This window comes from Narcine bancroftii, chromosome 3 (assembly GCF_036971445.1).
Source record: "Narcine bancroftii isolate sNarBan1 chromosome 3, sNarBan1.hap1, whole genome shotgun sequence".
In the NCBI taxonomy this organism is placed as follows: domain Eukaryota; kingdom Metazoa; phylum Chordata; class Chondrichthyes; order Torpediniformes; family Narcinidae; genus Narcine; species Narcine bancroftii.
This window is the reverse complement of record NC_091471.1, coordinates 185,329,790-185,350,718: the sequence shown is the minus strand read 5'-3', so window position 1 is coordinate 185,350,718 and position 20,929 is coordinate 185,329,790. Positions and strand designations below refer to the sequence as shown.

The following is a 20,929-nucleotide window of genomic DNA, read 5'->3' as shown; positions in this document are numbered from 1 at the left end:
ATGATGCTCAGTTTCGTTCATCTTCAGATGAACCAGAAAAAGGCTCTGGTTGACTGCCAGTGTGGAGGAAAGCTTCTTGACCTTTTGACTAAAATCAAGTGTAGTATCAATCTTGGGCTGGTCAACTAGATCTCTGAGGACCAGTGCATACAGGAGAATGAGAGGGAGGACACCTATGATAACTGTTTGAGAAAAGGTGGCTGTCTGGTATGAGCTGACCTGCTGATGCAGGAGTGGATCCATGTTAGTCTGATAGTATTAAAGAATTGTGTAAGTATATACACAACAGTGGCGACGAGGAATGAAACGAACCCTATGCATGCTTCATGCACCAACTGGGGGAAGGAAGCAAAAGGATAAAGGTAAAAGGTGACTACCTAATGCGTTCCTGCCAAAAGATCAAAATGAAAGCACGCCAGGATGGTGAAGATAAAGTTCAGAGAATTCAACGAAGCAGATGAAAGTTGGGGTAATTACATAGAACGGTTTAACTACTACTGCGTAGTGTGATGTAATATTTGTAGATATGTTTGGGAGATAAATTGGTAAAATTAGAATAGGTTACATACATACACACATTTTAAAACAGATCTTATTTGAAATACTGAAGAATTCATATTCAGTGACTTTACATAAACTATGGAGAATGCTATGCACATTTCACAAGTAGGTGATAATTGAAATGATGTCATGAAATGAATGGACTGGAGACAGGTCATCTGTGTTGAACATTTTTACAAGACTTCTGACCTTTCTGCAAAGTGCTCACTCAAAGGTCACTCCTGGGTTCTTGCTTACCTAAAAACAACAGATGGGAGCAGAAGAATAACTCTTATTGTTTGCTGGAGAAAGAGGGGGTTTTGCAAATGAAAGAGCGAGAGAAGGACATGTGGCTGGCAGTTGGAATCTGAGATGGAGAGAGAGAGTCACAGCTGAAACAAGCAGGAGAAGCTAGTTGGAACTGAAACAGAAGTTCCATAGTGGCAGATGGCTGGAAGTGCTATCTGTCTGATCTTTCTCTTGGAATAAGTGGAATAGAAAGGAACTCTGTGGTGTCCTGAAAGAAAGAGGTTATCGTCTGGAGAACCCTGATGGGGCAAGTTTCATCAGCAAGACATTGAGGTGATTAATGGTGATACCTCATTTGTGAAAATCCTGGAACAACAAATCTCTCTCTGCAAACCTACAAAGAACCTTCCTGAGCGGTAAACATTTACATTTCGAGCACCAAAGCCTGGTGAACTTTATACATGTTAAATTCTGTGCACAGTATAAGAATTGCCTGCAACCAGAGAACTTGGAAGAATGAGAAGTGAGATTGAACTGTGAACCAAAGAACTTTTTTTAAATTTATACACACATTACATACACATGCGCTTAAAATTAGAAGGGGGTTAAGTTGGGTTTAGTTAAGTTGATAGAGATGTTAAAATTTGATTCTGTTTTCATGTTTAAAGATAATTAAAAACAACTTTTGTTTTAGTAATTACTTGTCTTGGTGAATGTCTATTGCTGCTGGGTTTTGGGGTCCTTTGGGCTCATAACAGTAGCCCATAATATTTTTGAAGGCCCGGTAAATCAAAAATGTGTCCTCTTCCTCTGTATAATGGGCAGCAAAACATTCAATCTCCTTAAAATTTTGTTGTCCCCGGAGGATCCAGGGACGAAGATGTACATCGAGTTATGCACAGCACTGGGAAACCACTTAAGCCCCAGACCGCTAGTTATGGCAGAAAGGCAACAATTCTATGAAAGGAAACAAATGCCAGGGGAGGCAGTAAGTGTATACCTAGTAGTGTTGCATAAACTGTCCAAGCATTGCCACTTTGAGCAGTTTCAAAACCAAGCATGGGGTTTGGTGATGGGGTTGGCAGATCGCCATGCAAAGCAGAAATTACTGGCAATGGACAACAAAGTAACTCTCAATCGCTTATAGAACTTCCTGCAGCTCAGAAATGGCGGGCAAAAATTTGGATGTGGGCCAACAAGATCTTCTGGTCAGGAGGTTTTCCCGCCAACAGTGCTTCCATTGTGGGAAGTATAACCATCGTCCAGAAAACTGTTTTTTCAAAAACTCCAAATGCCACAGTTACAACAAAAAGGGACATATCAAAGCGAGATGTCCAATTAAAGAAACAGTAAAATGCAGGTGGACTCAAAATTGTGACAAGCACCCAGCCGAGGTCAAAGCAATGGCGGAGAGAGAGAGACTCTAACAAAGAGCATAGAAACAGCTCTGAAGATGATAAAGCAACAGCTGAGGTCTTGCACATTAGAGAGATAAACATGAAAAGCACAGCAATCTATATTCAGCTGAAAATAAACAACGAACCTTTGAAAATGGAGCTTGACATAGGGGCTGCAGTGTCTCTAATGTCATTACATTTAAATCAACGCTTGCTACCACATCTTCCACACTGAAGTAATACTGAGATCAAAATCAAAATGTTTGGGAAATGTATGATCAAGGTACAATACAAGCAACAACCAAAAACACAATCTCACTACATCGTAGATACCCATGGACCAGCACTGTCTGGAAGAAACTGGCTGCAACACATCCCCCTGGACTGGCTTGAGATTGGTTCAATACTGAATGTAAACCACGAAGACAACACCCAGCCAGAACACATCTAGATTCTCAACAAGGGTTGGGAAAGATCAAAGGGGTTCAAGCCAAACTGCAATTAGAAGAGAATGTGGAACCAAAGTTCATCAAAGCCAGAACAGTTCCATTGGAATGAAAAGAAAAATTGAAGCTGAGTTAAATAGATTAAAAGATGAAGACATATTAGAACCAATAGAATACAGTGATAGGGCAGCGCCCATCATACCTGTATGGAATGCAAACAGTGAAATTCACATTTGCGGTGATAACAAAGTCACCATCAACTAGGCACTAAAAGTACCAGAACAACCCATGCCCAAAGCAGAAGAACTATTCCACGCACTAAATGGAGGGCAAAAGTTCACAAAATTAGATTTGTCAAAGGCATACCAACAAATAGAATTGGACAAAGAATCAAGAAAATGTGTGGCAATCAATATCCACCTAGGTCTGTACACCTATTCATGCATGTCATATGGAATTTCAGCAGCATCTGCGATTTTTATTTATTTATTTTTTTTATTTTTATTTATAGATATATATATATATATATATATATCTATAAATATAAAAACTACTATGGACAAATTACTACATTGAATAGCAATGGGATGTTACCTTGATGACATAATCACAGGCCGAAATGACAGGGAACACTTAATAAAACTTGAAAAGGTCCTAAGCAGATTACAGCAGGCCAATGTAGATTATGACAGGATAAGCATGTCTTCAAGCTGCCCTCAGTGACATAATTGGAATTTCCAATCGACCAGGAAGGCGGCCACAGAAGCTGTTCGCAAAGCCCCATATCCAACCAACAAGTCGGAGTTACAGTTCTTTCTAGGGCTTATAAATCACTATTGGAAACCTATCCCTAACATGCCTACACTACGCAGCCACCTAAACCACTTACTGGAATACAGAAACTAAAAACATATTCTGATTTCTGAGGTTCTGATCCACTACGACCAAAACAAGGAAGTGATTCTAGCTGTTGATGCTTCACCAGTAGCAGAGGGAGAAGCATTGTCCCAAATCGCAGAGAAGGGAGAGCAACCACTGGCATATGCTTCGTGGACATTAACTGCAAGTGAACGCAATTACGCACACTGGAAAAAGAAGGATTGGCAATAATTTTTCGTGTAAAAAGATTCTACCAATATCTCTATGGAAGAACTTTCACCCTAATCACTGACAACAAACCTCTAAGTTTGATTCTGGCATACCGATATTAGCTGCAACCAGAATTCAAACATGGGCCATATTACTAACTGCACACAACTACGAGATAAAACATAAAGCGGAACACTCAACAGCCATGTGGATGCCTTATCACGCTAACCACTACCCGAAACTGAACAAAGAGAAGAAATTATTAAATGGACAGCAGAAGCAGCAGCTATCAACCAAGAACAATTACAACGACTGGCCATTACAACTCAGATGATATACAAAGAAACCCAAAAGGATGGCCAGAATCTGAGATCATACCAGAAAACCTGAAAACTTGCTTCACACGCCGCCATGAACTATCAGTTGAAGAAGGGTGTTTACTTTGGGGGGGCCTGTACAATTATTCCAGCCAAATGGCAAAACACAATATTATCAGAGCTGCACCACAACCATCCAGCGAATGAAAGCGCTGGCCCGGATGGATATATGGTGGCCATTGATAGACAGAGATATTGAAACAATAGTGAGAGAATCCAAAATATGTCACTCAAAGCAGCCAAAAATGCCGCAGACCAAGGCCAACCCATGGAAGTGGCCTTCCAGACCTTGAAGTCAGATTCACATAGACTTCGCGGGGCCATTCATGGGAGAGACTTTCCATATAGTGGTGGATGCACATTCCAAATGGCCAGTAATGGGGAGGGATCATCCAAGTACTAATGGGGAGGCAGAACGCTTTGTGCAAACATTCAAAAAGGTGATGAAAACCAAGAAACTTCTAAACACCTGTGCTGGACTCACAAGATTGCAGATTTTCTATTGGGATACAAAAACACACCGGATTCTACCACAAAACGCACCCCAGCAGAATTGATGTTTGGCCATAACCTGCGGACAAAACTGTTCACAGTTCACCTGGATCTGGGCCTCTGTTTAGAAAGATCCACAACCACCACAAACTTTCTCCCACCTCCAGTGCTCTAGGTAGAGTACTGGCTCATGATTACAGACAATGGGTGGTAGGGGTGATCCTACAAAAGTTGAGCCCCTGCTCATACTCTTCTAGTGTGAGACAGACTGTGGAAACGACACTAACAAATTGGGACCATTATCTGACACTAAAATTCACAAACTACATCACAACTTAGAGGAGGTAGAACCAAACCTGACACAGCAATCCAACCCTTTGGGGTGAGTGAAAGAGGGACGGAGACTGGTAGCCCAGTAACTGCGACAAGCAGCCCAGCATGTAGAACCCTGGAGGCCAGCAGTCATCATCGACCCGACTATCTATGATTCCCACCCAGAACAGCCCCAAGCAAATACTGGTCCAGCATGCCACGCCAAGGCAGTCCAAGAGAGAAAGAAGACCACTCAAGTGCTTTAAGGACTATGTTCCATAATTAAGTTCCCCTCCGTATTATAATCACTCAGTATTTGTACCCTAATTCTTACTAGTAGTCATGGGCCCGATATAATAATGGTAGTTGGAGGGAACCATTCAACATTTATTGTATGGGGGGGTGAAGAATGTTGTGTATAAGCCGGTTCTGCTGAACATCATGATGCCCACATCATGATGTCACCTTTCCATAGCCATTTTAGTCTGATGGTATTAAAAAAATGAGAAAAGCACCACGTCTCTGAGTCCTAATTGTATAAGTGCATACACAACACCCACCTGAAGCGAACGAGGTAAAAGGGTTACTTTGACAGGGAGGCGCTCCCAAATATATATTTAGAATATACTTTGAGCTTCAAAATGAGAGCCCAAAACTGGGCCTGCAAAGATTGAGGGAGAAGTGGGAGTTAGACTTGGGAATAACAATCGATGAAGAGTGTTGGTCAGCTTTATGTAGGGGGAGCATGACATCAGTGATCAATGTCTGATGTAGATTAGTACAATACAATTTCTTACAACAATTGTACCTCACACCACAAAAGTTACATAAAGGAACACCAAGGATATTGGAAATGTGCTTTAGATGTGGGTTAGAAATTGGTACTTTTATACACTCCACATGGACCAGCATGAAGGTGAGACCCTTTTTGCTTGAATTCTCTCATATATTAACTAGGATTACAGGGGCATACTTTCCGCTGGACCTAGAGTTGTATTTATTGGGAAACCTAGAGGATGTGGGCAGAACATTAACAAAATTTCAAGTTAAACTTGTAGTTATTGCCCTGTCAGTAGCAAAAAAATATATTGCGATCACCTGGAAGTCTGACTGCCCCACCCCGGCCACTCATCACTTGATGGACTACAGAGATGCATAACTGTGTGCCCATGGAGAAAATAAATTAAAAAATAAATATGACACTTTTGCCAAAGTATGGTAACCATATCTAGAACACTTTGGAGCCCAGTTATAAGAATAACAGCTTTAAAAAGCTAATAAAATATGTAGAGACAACAGCAGTGTAGCACCTCAAAGAATGAAAATAGATCAGAAAGACTGGCAGTACACTGTTTTTTTTGTTTTTTTTTCCTTTTACCAATTATTTTTGTTTTGATTCTGTTTTGATTAACTTTATGGTGGGGGGGAGGGAGGGAAATTGCAAGTAAACTGGCATTGTATTTGTATTTTTGAATATGAATTGTACTAAAAGAATGTGTAAATATATTGAAAATGTTTGTTTTCAAAAACGGAAAAATAAAATTTTCGAAGAAAACCAGGGGTGTTGCTTAACCAACATAGTCACTACCTGCGCTTGCACAAAAACAAATTATTTAAGGAGTCGTTACACTAATGTAACTAACCAGAGTGATTCAATGTATTTCACCTGTCAGTCATGCTGCAGATTGCATTGCAGTAATGGTGAGGAGTGATTTTTGCATTTGAAATTTGCTGAAGAAATCACCCTGCCTTTACTAAGGCTAATTTCTTTTGCTTGTATTCATTTTGAATCTGATCGACCATGGATTGTTTATCTTCTTCTTTGGCTTGGCTTCGCGGACGAAGATTTATGGAGGGGGTAAAAAGTCCACGTCAGCTGCAGGCTCGTTTGTGGCTGACCAGTCCGATGCGGGACAGGCAGACACGATTGCAGCGGTTGCAAGGGAAAATTGGTTGGTTGGGGTTGGGTGTTGGGTTTTTCCTCCTTTGCCTTTTGTCAGTGAGGTGGGCTCTGCGGTCTTCTTCAAAGGAGGCTGCTGCCTGCCAAACTGTGAGGCGCCAAGATGCACGGTTTGAGGCGTTATCAGCCCACTGGCGGTGGTCAATGTGGCAGGCACCAAGAGATTTCTTTAGGCAGTCCTTGTACCTTTTCTTTGGTGCACCTCTGTCACGGTGGCCAGTGGAGAGCTCGCCATATAATACGATCTTGGGAAGGCGATGGTCCTCCATTCTGGAGACGTGACCCATCCAGCGCAGCTGGATCTTCAGCAGCGTGGACTCGATGCTGTCGACCTCTGCCATCTCGAGTACCTCGACGTTATGGGTGTGAGCGCTCCAATGGATGTTGAGGATGGAGCGGAGACAACGCTGGTGGAAGCGTTCTAGGAGCCGTAGGTGGTGCCGGTAGAGGACCCATGATTCGGAGCCGAACAGGAGCGTGGGTATGACAACGGCTCTGTATACGCTTATCTTTGTGAGGTTTTTCAGTTGGTTGTTTTTCCAGACTCTTTTGTGTAGTCTTCCAAAGGCGCTATTTGCCTTGGCGAGTCTGTTGTCTATCTCATTGTCGATCCTTGCATCTGATGAAATGGTGCAGCCGAGATAGGTAAACTGGTTGACCGTTTTGAGTTTTGTGTGCCCGATGGAGATGTGGGGGGGCTGGTAGTCATGGTGGGGAGCTGGCTGATGGAGGACCCTCTTTTCAATCTTCTTCAGCATGATGCTGAACCAAGCCATGAAAGACCCCAACAATGAAGACGCTGTTTACATCCGGTACCACACGGATGGCAGTCTCTTCAATCTGAGGCGCCTGCAAGCTCACACCAAGACACAAGAGAAACTTGTCCGTGAACTACTCTTTGCAGATGATGCCGCTTTAGTTGCCCATTCAGAGCCAGCTCTTCAGCGCTTGACGTCCTGCTTTGCGGAAACTGCCAAAATGTTTGGCCTGGAAGTCAGCCTGAAGAAAACTGAGGTCCTCCATCGGATTGTTTATATAGCCCTTTTAATTGACATGCCTCATTGGTCTTCGAGATGATATCAACAGCTGTTGTTAAAGTTCAGAGACTTTACCCTTATCTATTGCTGAAAATATGTTCACATTTATGGTCCAATAAATTTCTCAAGTTATCAGCCATTCATATTTCAAAGTTCTTCTATGCCTCAAGACAACTGGTTTTACCGAACATTCAATGTGATTTAAAAATTACATTCAATGTGATTTAAAATTTTAACAATGGCACCAATTGTCATTTGCTTGTATTTCTCTGTGACTGAAACCTTTGCTTTTTAGATGTTTATGGGTTAGCACAGCCTAGGTATAATTAATAAAGACTCTTAATAGGTTGCAAAATGGCAAATATCTGGGATCCTTTGAGTATCAACAAACTTCCAAAGGCATGTACTGGTAGTCATGGGCTCGTTTCCTGTTTGCTCTCATGCTTATTTGTGTTTTTTTTAAATAATAGAAAGCCCACATATACATGCCAAGTGTGCATGTAGAGAAATACTGTCGATATTTAAAATCTCTCCACCCGTTTGTGACAGGAGACATGTTTTATCTGTTCTTCTCCTCAAGCCATCTTCTGAAAGCATACCTATTAACATCATTCACATGAATGAATTACAAAACCAATAGTTCTTAAGAAAGAAATAACCAAATTTGGATAAAAGTTAAATTGATGCACCATCAATTTAACTAAAGATGAGGTTGTGAAACCGATAGGCTTTTATTGACTATAGACTGGAGCAGCAGCCTGCTTCATCGACTGATCTTGGCAGAATGAATGAGGAACATGCAAGGGGTTGTGGGTAGGATAGATCTCGGGAGGTGTGTCCAGCCAGCAGTAGCCAATCACAGCATTACTGTGGTTTACTACATTCACCCTGCAGGTCTCTTAAAAAAGGAGGGGTGAAAAACACGAAGCAAATATATACACATGTACGTATATTTACAGGTTATGTCTATTGAGGGTCTCCTCTGCCACTGCGAACAATGTGGTAATGGCTGGGTCACCCTGAGCAGCCTTGTTTTGTGGGGGGGGGGGTGGAGATGCAGTTGGTCTGTCATCACTGGATAGATTTTTCTGAGGGAAAGGGACAGGTGAAACGATGAGGGAGTGTGGGGGTGGAATGTAGTCAGCAGCAGATTCAAAGTTGCAGTGGGGAAGAGTGTTGGTGGTTAAGAATGGTCGGAGGGGCTCCCGATGGTGCCAAATCCCAGATTGAGATCGTGTTCTTGCACCCATCAGGTAAGACCAGGTAGGTGTACTGGGGGTTTCCGTGAAGGAGGAGAACTCTCTTGACCATTAGGTCAGTCTTAGATTGCCTGGCGTGCTTCTGAAGCAGAACTGGTCCCGGGGAGATCAGGCAGGCAGGCAGGGAGCATAGTCCCTGATGCAGACTTCCTAGGGAAGGGAAATATGCGTTCATGAGGCATATTGTTAGTGGCTGTACATAAAAGCAACTGTATAGAATGGAGTGCATCTGGGAGGACAACTTGCCATTGGGAAACAGGGAAGCCCTATGACCTCAGTGCCAGGAGGGTGGTTTTCCAGATTCTGGCATTCTCCCTTTCCATCTGCCCATTCCCTCTAGAATTGTAGCTGGTGGTCCTGTTCATGGCGATGCTCCTGGCCAACAGGTACTGCCACAGCTCATCACTCATAAATTAGGTCCCCCAGTTGCTGTGGATGAAGCAGGGGTACTGAAAGAGTGTGAAGATATTGCAGATATCCAAACATGACCACGGTAATTAAGGCTGGGGGATGGTGAAAGGGAAATGTGAGTATTTGTCAATGATGGTGAGGAAGTACGTTCCAATTTGAGGAAGGGAGAAGCCCCTTGAAGTCAATGCTCAGGTGCATGAATGGGCAAGTAGCTTCAATCAGGTGCGCTTTGTCAGGGTGGTAGAAGTGCGGTTTGCATATTGTAGATCTGGCAGATTTTGGTCATTGTCCTGACTTTCTCAATGGAGTATGGTAGGTTCTGGGCTTTAATGAAATGGAAGAAGCTAGTTACTCTGGGGTGGTAGATGTTGTATGGAGGGTCTGCAATATTTCCACTGGCATGTCCCATGGGATAGGGTGCCCATGGACTTGTTATTTGCCAGGCCAGTATAGGATGCCACAATTATAGGTAGACAGTTTGATTCTCCACCTGACGATTTTATCATTCTTGATTCCCCCCACCCCCCTGCTTGTTGTTGAACATGAAGGCGACTTCCCGCAGGTCGCGTGAGGAGGGGGGATCACTTGCCTGTGAGATAGCACCTCCATTGGCATACTGCCTCCACCATTACCTGAACCTCCTTTTTGATTGAGGAGTGGTGGATTTCAGGGCCTTGGATGGTACGTGAAAAGAAGGCCATGGGTCTACCCGCTTGATTGAGTGTGGCAGCCAGGGCAAAGTCGGGACCATTGCTCTCCATCTGGAATGGTGTGGACTCGTCGATAGCATGCATCGCCACCTTGGCGATGTTGTCCTTGATACGGCCGAAAGTGCGGGCCCTTGCTGTCAGGGGAAATGAGGTGGCTTTGACCAATGGGAAAGCCTTGCCTTCATAGTTGGGGATCCATTGAACATAGTACGAGAAGAAACCCAGGCATCTTTTCAAGGCTCTGAGGGTGTGGGAGAGGTGCAACTCCAGTAGAGGAAACATATGGTTGGGACCAGTTTGGACTATTTTCGACCATGCAACCAAGAATGGCTAGTCAGGTTGTCTGGAATACCCATTTCTCCTTGTTATGAGTAAGGTTCAGGAGCTTTGCAGCCCGGAGGAATTTTCGGTTGGCATCGCAGATGGTCATATTGTCAAGGTATGGAAAAGTGGCCTGCAGTTATAGTGGTCTACCATGTGGTTTACCACCTGCTGGAAAATGGTGATGCTGAAGGGCACCCAGAGGAAGTGGTAGAGGCGACCATCTGCCTCAAATGCAGTATACTGGTGGACCTCTGGGCGGATCAGGAGCTGGTGGTAGGCCGACAGTGAAAAATACCCAATATTCCACAATCTGATTAACCATATCAGAAATGTGGGAAAGTGGGTACGCAGTGAGATGCATGGTTGATGGTCTGGCTATAATCCATGACCATTCTGTTCTTTTCCCCATTTTTCACTGCGACCACTTGGGTCCTCTAGGGGCTTTTTGCTGGCTTCAATGATGCCCGCGCCCAACCACCGCTGAACCTGCGACTTGATAAATGCTTTGTCTATGGCGTAGTATCATCTGCTCCTGGTAGCCATAAGCTTGCAGTTGGGGGGGTGAGGTTTGTTTGTGAACAGCAATGGTGGAGTGACCCTGAGGGTCGAAAGCCCACAGGTTGTGTATGGAGAGCCATCTAGGAACTCTTCATTGCAAGACAGTGAGATGGGGCCCATTGAACTCCAATATAACGCTCTTAGGTTGGCACTGGAAGTCGAGCCCCAACAGCAAGGGGGCTCAGTACAAGGAGCTTTAAGAACCATAGATCGTACAGCACAGAAAACATACCATTCGGCCCTTCAACTCTGTATCGACCATCATTTTGCTAGTCCCATTGTCCTGCTTCCATTCCATAACCTTCAGTCCTCTCCCATCCATGTATCTATCCAATTTATTTTTAAAACACAAGATCAATCCCGCATTCTCCATCTGAAGTGTTTGTAGACTGTGCCTTTAATGGTAAAAGTCACTACACTGAGCCCGTGAACATCTGCCGTATGGGATTTGAACGTGGGAGATCTTATGCCTGACTGGCTATACTTTGAGGGATAGGCAGTTAGTAGTATTGTGGTGAATGAAGCTTTCTGTACTCCCGCTATCAAATAAATAGTTTATTATGCACCCATTTACCTGGATGCCTGCCCTTCGTGGATCTGGCAAGTTCGTATGGTTTGCCTTGGTCCAGGGTGACAGAGGACAGTGTAGACACACTGTCTGAATCCGAAGAGGGCCCTAGTTGCTTGAGTGTTTGGTTCCAAGATGGTCACCTTCACTGTTTGCCTGTGGTGCTACATGCCTGAGAAGATGCCGCTGACCATGCGGTCCAAGATGGTAGCCCCAATGGTCTGCAGAGAAAATGGTGCGGATCATACTGTCCGGGTTGGCGGCTTTCCGCACATGGCGCTGCTAGGTTTCGCGGGTGGCTTAGACTGCAGACTTTTGCGTAATGTTCTCTTTTCCCATTCCTAGAGCATACTGCCTCCTTGGCAGGGCAGCGTTTCCTTCTTCCCTGCCCGCAGAAGAAACATTTGGGGCTATCATCTGCCACAGCAGCCGAGGTCAGGTCACTAGAGGAGTGCAATGATGGTTGCGACCAGTCACTCGTGGCGCAGGACGATCCCCTATCCCAAGATGGTGGCATCCACAGTGGCCACGAGGCAGCCGAGTAGTTGTCCGAGTTTTGGAAGGCCACCTCCAGTGTCTCTGTTAGTTCAACCACCCCCTGCAGATCAAGTATCTTCTGCTCCAGGAGTCTCTGAAGCGGTGTCTTGGATGAGGTCCTCTGCGTTCTAGCCAGCTGACACGGCTTTGGAATTGCGTGCTCTGCAAAGGACCTAGAGGGTTCGTAGGTACACTGCATTCAACTCATCTGATTGCTGCCTCCGGGTGGCCAGGAGGTTCCTTGCATATACCTAATTTTTGCAGTATGGCCTTTTAGGATACTCATGGCCTCTATATGTGATTCTGCCTTGTGGATCATTGGGAAGCCCAAGGGTCTGATGCATGAAAAGTTTTAGTCTGTCCTGGTCGTGGTCGCCATCAGGAAGTTCTCAAAGCAGCGTAGCCACAGTTTGGAGCATCAGGCAATTGAGGGTCTGTGCTGAGTTTATCGGGCTTCAGTTATTGCTCTATCTTTCTTGAAAAATTATAGTCAATAAAATTGATGCACCATCAATTACTGCAAAAGGATTGAAGTTGTGAAACTAATAGGCTTTTATTGACTATAGACTGGAGCAGCAGCCAACCTCATCAACTGATCCTGGCAAAATGAATGGGGAGCATGCAAGGGGTTGTGGGTAGAATCGATCTCTGCAGGAGTGTCCAGCCAGCAGTAGCCTATCACAGCATTACTGTAGTTTACCACACCTACCAACACATTTCAAAAATCAGTGATTATGCTTGACAAACTTTAGAATTCCTTGAGTTGACATTTAATAAATGAAAGGACCCAAGTATATGTGTAAAATATATTGATGAAATGGAGATAAGCTATTTTAAAAAGTAATAGGTGAATTCAGTTTAAATAAGTGTGAGTTGTATTTAAACAAAAAACATCTTTTTAAATGCATTACCTGGGGTTGATGAGGCAATTTTTTTTTAAAAGAAGAAATTGTTCTTTCTAAAGGGGTATATAATATTGCACTGCAAACTGTTGACCACACATCTTGAAGTGAGGCATCAAAGCTTATCCCTGACTATAAGAAAAAGCCCTATACAAGATATAATGTCTTGGATGAGGGGTTCCTGTTTTCCAATGCTTCCTGCGGCTGTGTTTAAACTCAATTTGATTCTTTAACAGTGAAGATATCAAGCTGGGTGAATTGTTGGTTAATAAATTCTCTTAATCATATCTGAAAAACAAGCAATTTTGATTAACGTTTAAAATGTATTACTTGTAGTAGTGTAAAAAATAGAGACACATCAGGGAGATGGAGAAATTGATTTTATTTAACTTCCAAAATCCTGTAATTTTAAGGTAATAGGGAGAATCCTGGAAATTATTGACTGGTGAGTCTTGCATCAGTGGTGTGAAAACTATTGGAAAGGATTCTTCAGGATTGGATCAATGAGCATTTGGAGCAGTACAGTCTACTCAAGGATAGTCAGCATGGCTTTGTGAAGGGAAGGCTGTGCCTCATGAGTCTAATTGAGTTATTTGAGGAGGTAATAAAAGACATTGATGAGGGTAGGGCAGTAGGTATGGTCTATATTTGACAAGGTCCCCCACGAGAGACTCGGTCAGAAAGTCATGAGGCATCAGAACCACGGAACCTTGACGAAGTGGATTTAAAAATTGGCTTGCATGTAGAAAGCAGAGAGTAGTAGTGGATGGAAAGTATTCTGCCTGGAGGTCAGTAACTAGTGGCGTTCTGCAGGAATCTGTTCTGGAACTCTTGCCCTTTTGTGATTTTTATATATATATATATATATATATATATATATATATATATATATGAGATGAAGAAGTGGAAAGATGGCACCCAATCCATAGGCCTCTAAACATATCCCATCCATGTACCAGTACAAATTCCTCTTAAATGTTAAAATTGAGTCCGCATTCACAACTTTAGCTGAAAGCTCGTTCCACACCCCCACCACTCTGTTTTAAAACAAAAAGTTCCCCCTCATGTTCCCCTTAAACTTTTCTCCTTTCACTCTTAACCCATGTCCTCTGGTTTGTATCTCACCTACCCTCTGTGGAAAAGGCTCATCTATATTTGCTCTGTCTGTCCTCCTCATAATTTTAAGTACCTCTATCAAATCTCCCTTCATTCTTCTGCGCTGCAGGAAATAAAGTCTTAACCTTTCCCTGCAACTCAGTTCCTGAAGTCTGGGCAACATCTGAGTAAATCTTCTTTGCACTCTTTCTATCTTATTGATATCTTTCCTCTTCTTGGGTGACAAAAACTGTACACAATACTCCAAATTTGGCTTCACCAATATCTTTTTTAAAAAAAATTTACAAATTTAAAATCACAATAAATTGATAATAATACAAATCAAATCCAAATGTATATGACATTTATATAAAAAGAAAAAAAGAAGTCCCCCCATATTATCTCGTCCCCCTCATTGCTAAAGAAAAAGAGGACAAGAGACCCTCAACAGTTAACTAAATTCCAAATTAAATTTGTAGATATTGCCTTGTCAGTAGCAAAAAAATGCACCTGAAAGTCCGACTCCTCCCTGCTATCACTCGATGGACCATGGTTCAGAGAGCTCATTGCTGTATCTGACCCGACCTTGTTGGTTTTCGTGCAGTTGGATAAACATGTTGAGGAACTTTGGGGGGCATCCGATGCGCTCTAGTATTTGCCAAAGCCCTTTCCTGCTCACGGTGTCGAAGGTTTTGGTGAGGTCAACAAAGGTGATGTAGAGTCCTTTGTTTTGTTCTCTGCACATTTCTTGGAGCTGTCTGAGGGCAAAGTCCATGTCAGTAGTTCCTCTGTTTGCGCAAAAGCCGCACTGTGATTCTGGGAGAATATTCTCGGCGACACTAGGTATTATTCTATTTAGGAGAATCCTAGCGAAGATTTTGCCTGCAATGGAGAGCAGCGTGATTCCCCTGTAGTTTGAGCAGTCTGATTTCTCGCCTTTGTTTTTGTACAGGGTGATGATGATGGCATCACGAAGGTCCTGAGGCAGTTTTCCTTGGTCCCAACAAAGCTTTAAAAACTCATGCAGTTTGACATGCAGAGTTTTGCCGCCAGCCTTCCAGACCTCTGGGGGGATTCCACCCATACCTGCTGCTTTGCCACTTTTCAGTTGTTCAATTGCCTTATATGTCTCATCCTGCTCCTAGAATGCTTCCACCAGCGTTGTCTCCGCTCCATCCTCAACAATCATTGGAGCGTCTTCAACCCTAACATCGAAGTACTCGAGATGGCAGAGGCCGACAGCATCGAGTCCACGCTGCTGAAGATCCAGCTGCGCTGGGTGGGTCATCGCCTTCCTAAGATCGTGTTATATTGCGAGCTCTCCACTGGCCACCGTGACAGAGGTGCACCAAAGAAGAGGTACAAGGACTGCCTAAAGAAATCTCTTGGTGCCTGCCACATTGACCACCGCCAGTGGGCTGATATCGCCTCAAACCGTACATCTTGGCGCCTCACAGTTCGGCGGGCAGCAACCTCCTTTGAAGAAGACCGCAGAGCCCACCTGACTGACAAAAGACAAAGAAGGAAAAACCCAACACCCAACCCCAACCAACCAATTTTCCCCTGCAACCGCTGCAACCGTGTCTGCCTGTCCCGCATCGGACTTGTCAGCCACAAACAAGCCTGCAGCTGACGTGGACATTTACCCCCTCCATAAATCTTCGTCCGCGAAGCCAAGCCAAAGAAGAAGATACAACTCAGAACTTCAGCATTCCATCTTTCCAAACTGAAATTTGCATCAAACTTCCAAGTTATGGCAATACATGCTATTGCTAAAGCAATTTGAATAAACATTTTAAATTTAGGTTTAACATCTCTAATATCACTCAATAAAATAACATAGGATTCTTGGTATTTTGAGCCCAATTATTTGTTCCAATAAATTACCTATTTCGAACAAAAAAGGTTTAACTCTAGGAATCTGCCAAGTAGAATGCAAAAATGTACCAATTTCCTGCCCACATCTAAAACATAAAACTGAAAAGGTCTGGTTCAATTTTTAAAAAAAACTTTTTGTAGTGTCAAATATAACTGATGAATAAAATTAAATTGCACCAGCCTATGCCTCACCAATGTCTTATACAAATTTAACGTGACATCCTAGCTCCTATATTCAATACTTTTATTTATGAAGACCAATATTCCAAAAGCTCTCTTTACAACCCTATTCACCTGTGACACCAATTTCAGGGAATTGTGTATCTGTATTCCCAGATCCCTCTGTTCTACCACACTTCTCAGTGCCCTACTGTGTTTGTTATTTCTTGGTTTTTCCCTTCAAAATGCAACACGTCATATGCCATTTTTCATCTAATTTTTCCATCTGCTCCAGATTCCTCTGCAAGCTTTGAAAACTTCACTGTCCACTATGCTTTCAATCTTGCTGATCCAATTTACCACATTATCATCCAGGTTATTGATATAGACAACAAACAACAATGGTACCAGCAGTGATTCCTAAGGCACACCACTAGTCACAGGCCTCCAATCTGAGAAGCAATCATCCACCACTACTCTCTGGCTTCTCCCGTCCAGCCATTGTCGAATCCAGTTCAATACTTCACTATGAATACCTAGTGTCTGAACCAGAGGTTCTCAACTTTTTTTTTTGCCCTAGGCCCCACTTTAATTTTAAAAAAATACGCCCCACCATTAGTGGAAAAAAGTTATATATTCAAAAGAAGTTTTAATTAAATCATTTACTGCAAGTGTATTTCAATGTAATTAAGGTTGGGAATACACTAGAACACATTTCATATTCAACTACTACTTCATCATGTCAACCATCTTAAACACACATTCAATAATTGTCATAATTTCATTGGGAGCCTTGCCCCTGATGCTGGCTGCAGATTTTTTTGATTTGAGGGTCTAATTTTGTTAGTTTCAACCTTAAATCTCCACGTTTTGTAATTTCCAGTTGGTTTCTCTTAGCTTGTAGCCAAATTCTATTAAATAAGATGATGGAAAATGTATCAATAGTTTCTTTGCTAAAGTAGTCGAGTTTGGGTATTTCTTTTTGATCTTGTCAGACAGCCACATCTCTTTCAGTGATTTAAAATATTCCAATTTTGAATGGACATGGTTAGGATGTTTTACCTTCATGTGAGCATCAAGATGGCCTGCTTTCATCAATTCATTTGTCAAAGTCTACTGGCACAATAGGCAAAAAGGTGCATGTTCATCATATCCAGCAGGTAAAAAACCCAAACTTGAACTCCACTGAATATTGATGGACCTTTTGCTTGGTTGGTCTACTCATTTTGAATATACAACAGCGCGAGCTCCCTGAAACAGATTAATCAATATTTCATTATGTCTTAGAATTGAAAAAGGTAATAAAAGCAATGATTGAATCAAAGGAAGAATACTGACCCTAAAAAAAATGGAAAAAACACTAGCACAGTTTCTAACATTTTTTTCCTCACAGGAAGTGTATCAAAACTGTGCTAGCCTCGTGCTTTACTTTCTGGGGTCCCTATTTTTTTTCCTGATTTTTGGCATACCCCCATCAATGCACTAGTGCACAAAGGTACATACAGATTCAGGTCTCACTCACTATTGAACTGGAAAAGTAAAGGGGTATGGGTGGAGTCATGATTGTTGAGGTAATTTGGAATCCTTGTCGCCAATGAGATCATTTGGAATGGATGATAAGACTGGTCAGAAAAAAAAAATTATAATGTTAACTAAGGATAACAATAGTTAAAATAGGAAAAACAACAGAAAAGCATCAGAAGAGCAAAAATACATGTTATGAAAATAAAAAGAACAAAGTGATTTTATTTGGAAGTTACCTCAATTGTGTACTACTGACAGTGTTGCCAAGTTGCATCTTTCACACCAACATAACAAGTTTATTTTTTCAAACCAACTTTTAAATTATTTCCCAAAATATTCCTATGCCCCATGCCCCACCAAAATATTCCCACGCCCCACCTTGAGAACCTATGGTCTGAACCTTCTTGACTATCCTTCCAGGCTTGTGCCTGGTAGGTCGTTACTCGCAACAGTATCAACAATGGTATACAGTACTTGTTATTGAGGGGGACAGCTACAGGGGTGCCCTGCACTGCCTGCCAGTTCCCTTTCCCTCTCCTGTCACTCATCTATCCTCCTTGTGCCTCCTAGTTGTAATAGTGTCCCTGAAACTCCTGTCTATACCCCCTCTACCTCCTGAATGATCCAGAGTTCATCCAATTCCTTAACAAGGCTCGTCAGGAGTTGCAGCTGGATGCACTTCACACAGAAGTCATTGTCAGAGATACTGCAACTTCCCTGACAACCCACATTTTGCAAAAGGATCATTCTCCTGCCTTAGCTGTCATTCCCACTGACTATGACTAGATGAACAAAATATATGATATCTAAAAAATTTGATCTTACCTGTGCCTACCTGCTGAATCCTTTTTGTTCCTCAAATAGGGTGACCCTCTATGACTTCAAATCTGACTATTCCTCACCTCTTACATGTTCTTGCCTAAGCCTGTTGAGCTAAAGCCTTAACACTCTGTCTCAGCCTACTCCGGCGATGACCGCTCCCTTTTTTTTTGAGAATGAAGGGAAAATTTCTTGAGGTACCTATGAATATTAGTTTCCCCAATTTGAATAGTATTTTGTGATATTATACTTTTATCTACTTTCAGGCAGACTTCACTGCAAATAGAAACTTGTATGAGGATTGTGTAAGATTTCTTTAACTTTTTGTGAAATTTCAATTCAATTATTAAGTCATGGATCCTGCTTTTGTTTTGCAGATGGAAGAACTGGTGGATTCGAGGGATCTTGTCACTTGCCATGATTTCATTTTTCTTTCTAATTATCTATTTGGGACCTATTGTACTCATGCTTGTGGTCAGTAAATTAATTTTGGAAAAAATATTTTTCTTGATAAAATGTTTAAATATCTTTTAATTGAAGGAAAGTGTTGAGTTTGAACAGCAAAGATACTGTAGATCCTACAAATCTTAAATAAAACAAATATCGGAGATGCTCAGCATGTCAATATCTGTGAAGGGAGAAACAGTCAGTGTTTCAGATTGATGATCATGTGTTGAAGCTATTAAATTCCATAAATCTGAAATGTATTATCTAAATGGGAATATAGCATAAATCTTAGAGATGTTAGGGTGCATTGGTTTCCTACTGCATGTTGAGCAGAAGACTTGTTTAATGTTCAAATTTATTGTTGGAGTACATACATGACGTCACATACAACTCGAGATTCTTTTTCCCTCAGGCCAGGCAGAATTTCTACTTATCAGTAGTGCAAACTCTACAAACCTTTCACATCTAGACCATTCAACAGAACTGGCAAAGAGGGAAAACAGCTTAATTTCAGTGACGGAGAAGTTGGATAAAAGTTGAACATGAATTACAATTTCTTAGAGTGCAATTAGATGAGTTAATTTGGCACAGATATGTATAAAAGGTAAACAAAGAAAAAATTTAAACAAACTGCAAAAAAAGATGAACATTCAGTAATAAATAATGTGCAAAGTAAAAGTAAATCTTTGAAGTAAATTTACAAGTAAATTGAAATTACTTCATTCACTGCATCTGCAGACTTTCATGTTTTACTCGAGTCTCTGAGTTGTTTAGGTGTCTGATGGTGGAGGGGTAGCAACTGTTCCTGAACGTGGTGGTATGAGTCGTGTAGCACATATAGCTCTTTCCTGATGGCAGCAGTGAGAACAGAGCATTATTTAGGTTGTGTATATTCTTGATGATTGCTGCTGTTCTCTGGTGGCAGATTCATTGGTGGGGAAAGTTTTTCCTGTGATGTACTAATCTGTGTCCACTACCTTTATCAAGATAGATCAAGAAAGTAGGAAAGTTATGTAAACTTTATGTTATAGTTGTGGTGATACACTGGCCGCACTCCTACCAGCCTACCTGCAGGTAGGCGACCTGGGAGGCTGGCCCCACCTGGCCAGCTGTCAATCACTGACCAGTATATAGACTCAAGCTGGCCCCTCCCAGGTCAGTCAGACATGTGGAACCAGCAAAGGACAACCAGCCAGGCACACGTGGAGTCAGCAAGATATAACAACTGCTGTGTACAGAGTTTAAGTTGATTAAAGCCTATAGTATAGTTTTTACTCATGTTTTGTGTTTGCTTGCTGCACCACAGTACATCACAATTTAATCGACTTAAAATTTAAAGACCACGGAGAAGTTCCTCACCATTGAGAGGCTGAATATCAACCCTCAATACCTGGACGCTCCGGCACACTTTAAGATCTGGAAGCATGCAATTGAAGCGACCATCCAGACGTAGGCTGAAATTATCACACCAAATTGGGGTCCCCGCACTTTCTAGGCCATCTAAGACTGCACAGAGCGAACCTGCGATGGCCTTCCTGGAGGGCATATACAGTGCATGAATGTGCTCTACTTTAGGGTGCAGCAGCCAGGTGAGATGATAGACGCCTATCTGGGGGCTCTGCAGGAGTTAGCTCACCTGTGTATGACTGAGACCGGGGTAACCGAGGGGAGATGGAACAATCTGTCTGAGATGCCTGCATGCGAGGGTTGCAGTCAAGGGCAACTCGACAGAGACTACTGGAAGAAAATACAGCCTCCCTTTCTAGAATCATGGAAGTGGTCTACTCTCTGGAAGCTGCAGCCCACCACATAGAATCCTTTAATGCTTGACGCCGCCGC

The 20,929-nt window shown here is 42.5% G+C and overlaps 1 protein-coding gene across 5 annotated transcripts in view; it reads left to right on the top strand.

Annotated features, from left to right (window-relative positions):
• cds1 (CDP-diacylglycerol synthase (phosphatidate cytidylyltransferase) 1) overlaps positions 1-20,929 on the top strand; it is a 160,964-nt gene that overhangs the window by 39,339 nt on the left and 100,696 nt on the right. For all 5 annotated transcript variants that reach the window (XR_011353995.1, XM_069926065.1, XM_069926068.1 and 2 more), the window contains exon 3: positions 19,021-19,117. Coding sequence is in view for 4 of the 5 variants with exons in the window: in XM_069926065.1 (XP_069782166.1) it covers positions 19,021-19,117 (97 nt within the window). In the remaining variant the exon portion in view is untranslated. The remainder of the gene's footprint in view (positions 1-19,020; positions 19,118-20,929) is intronic.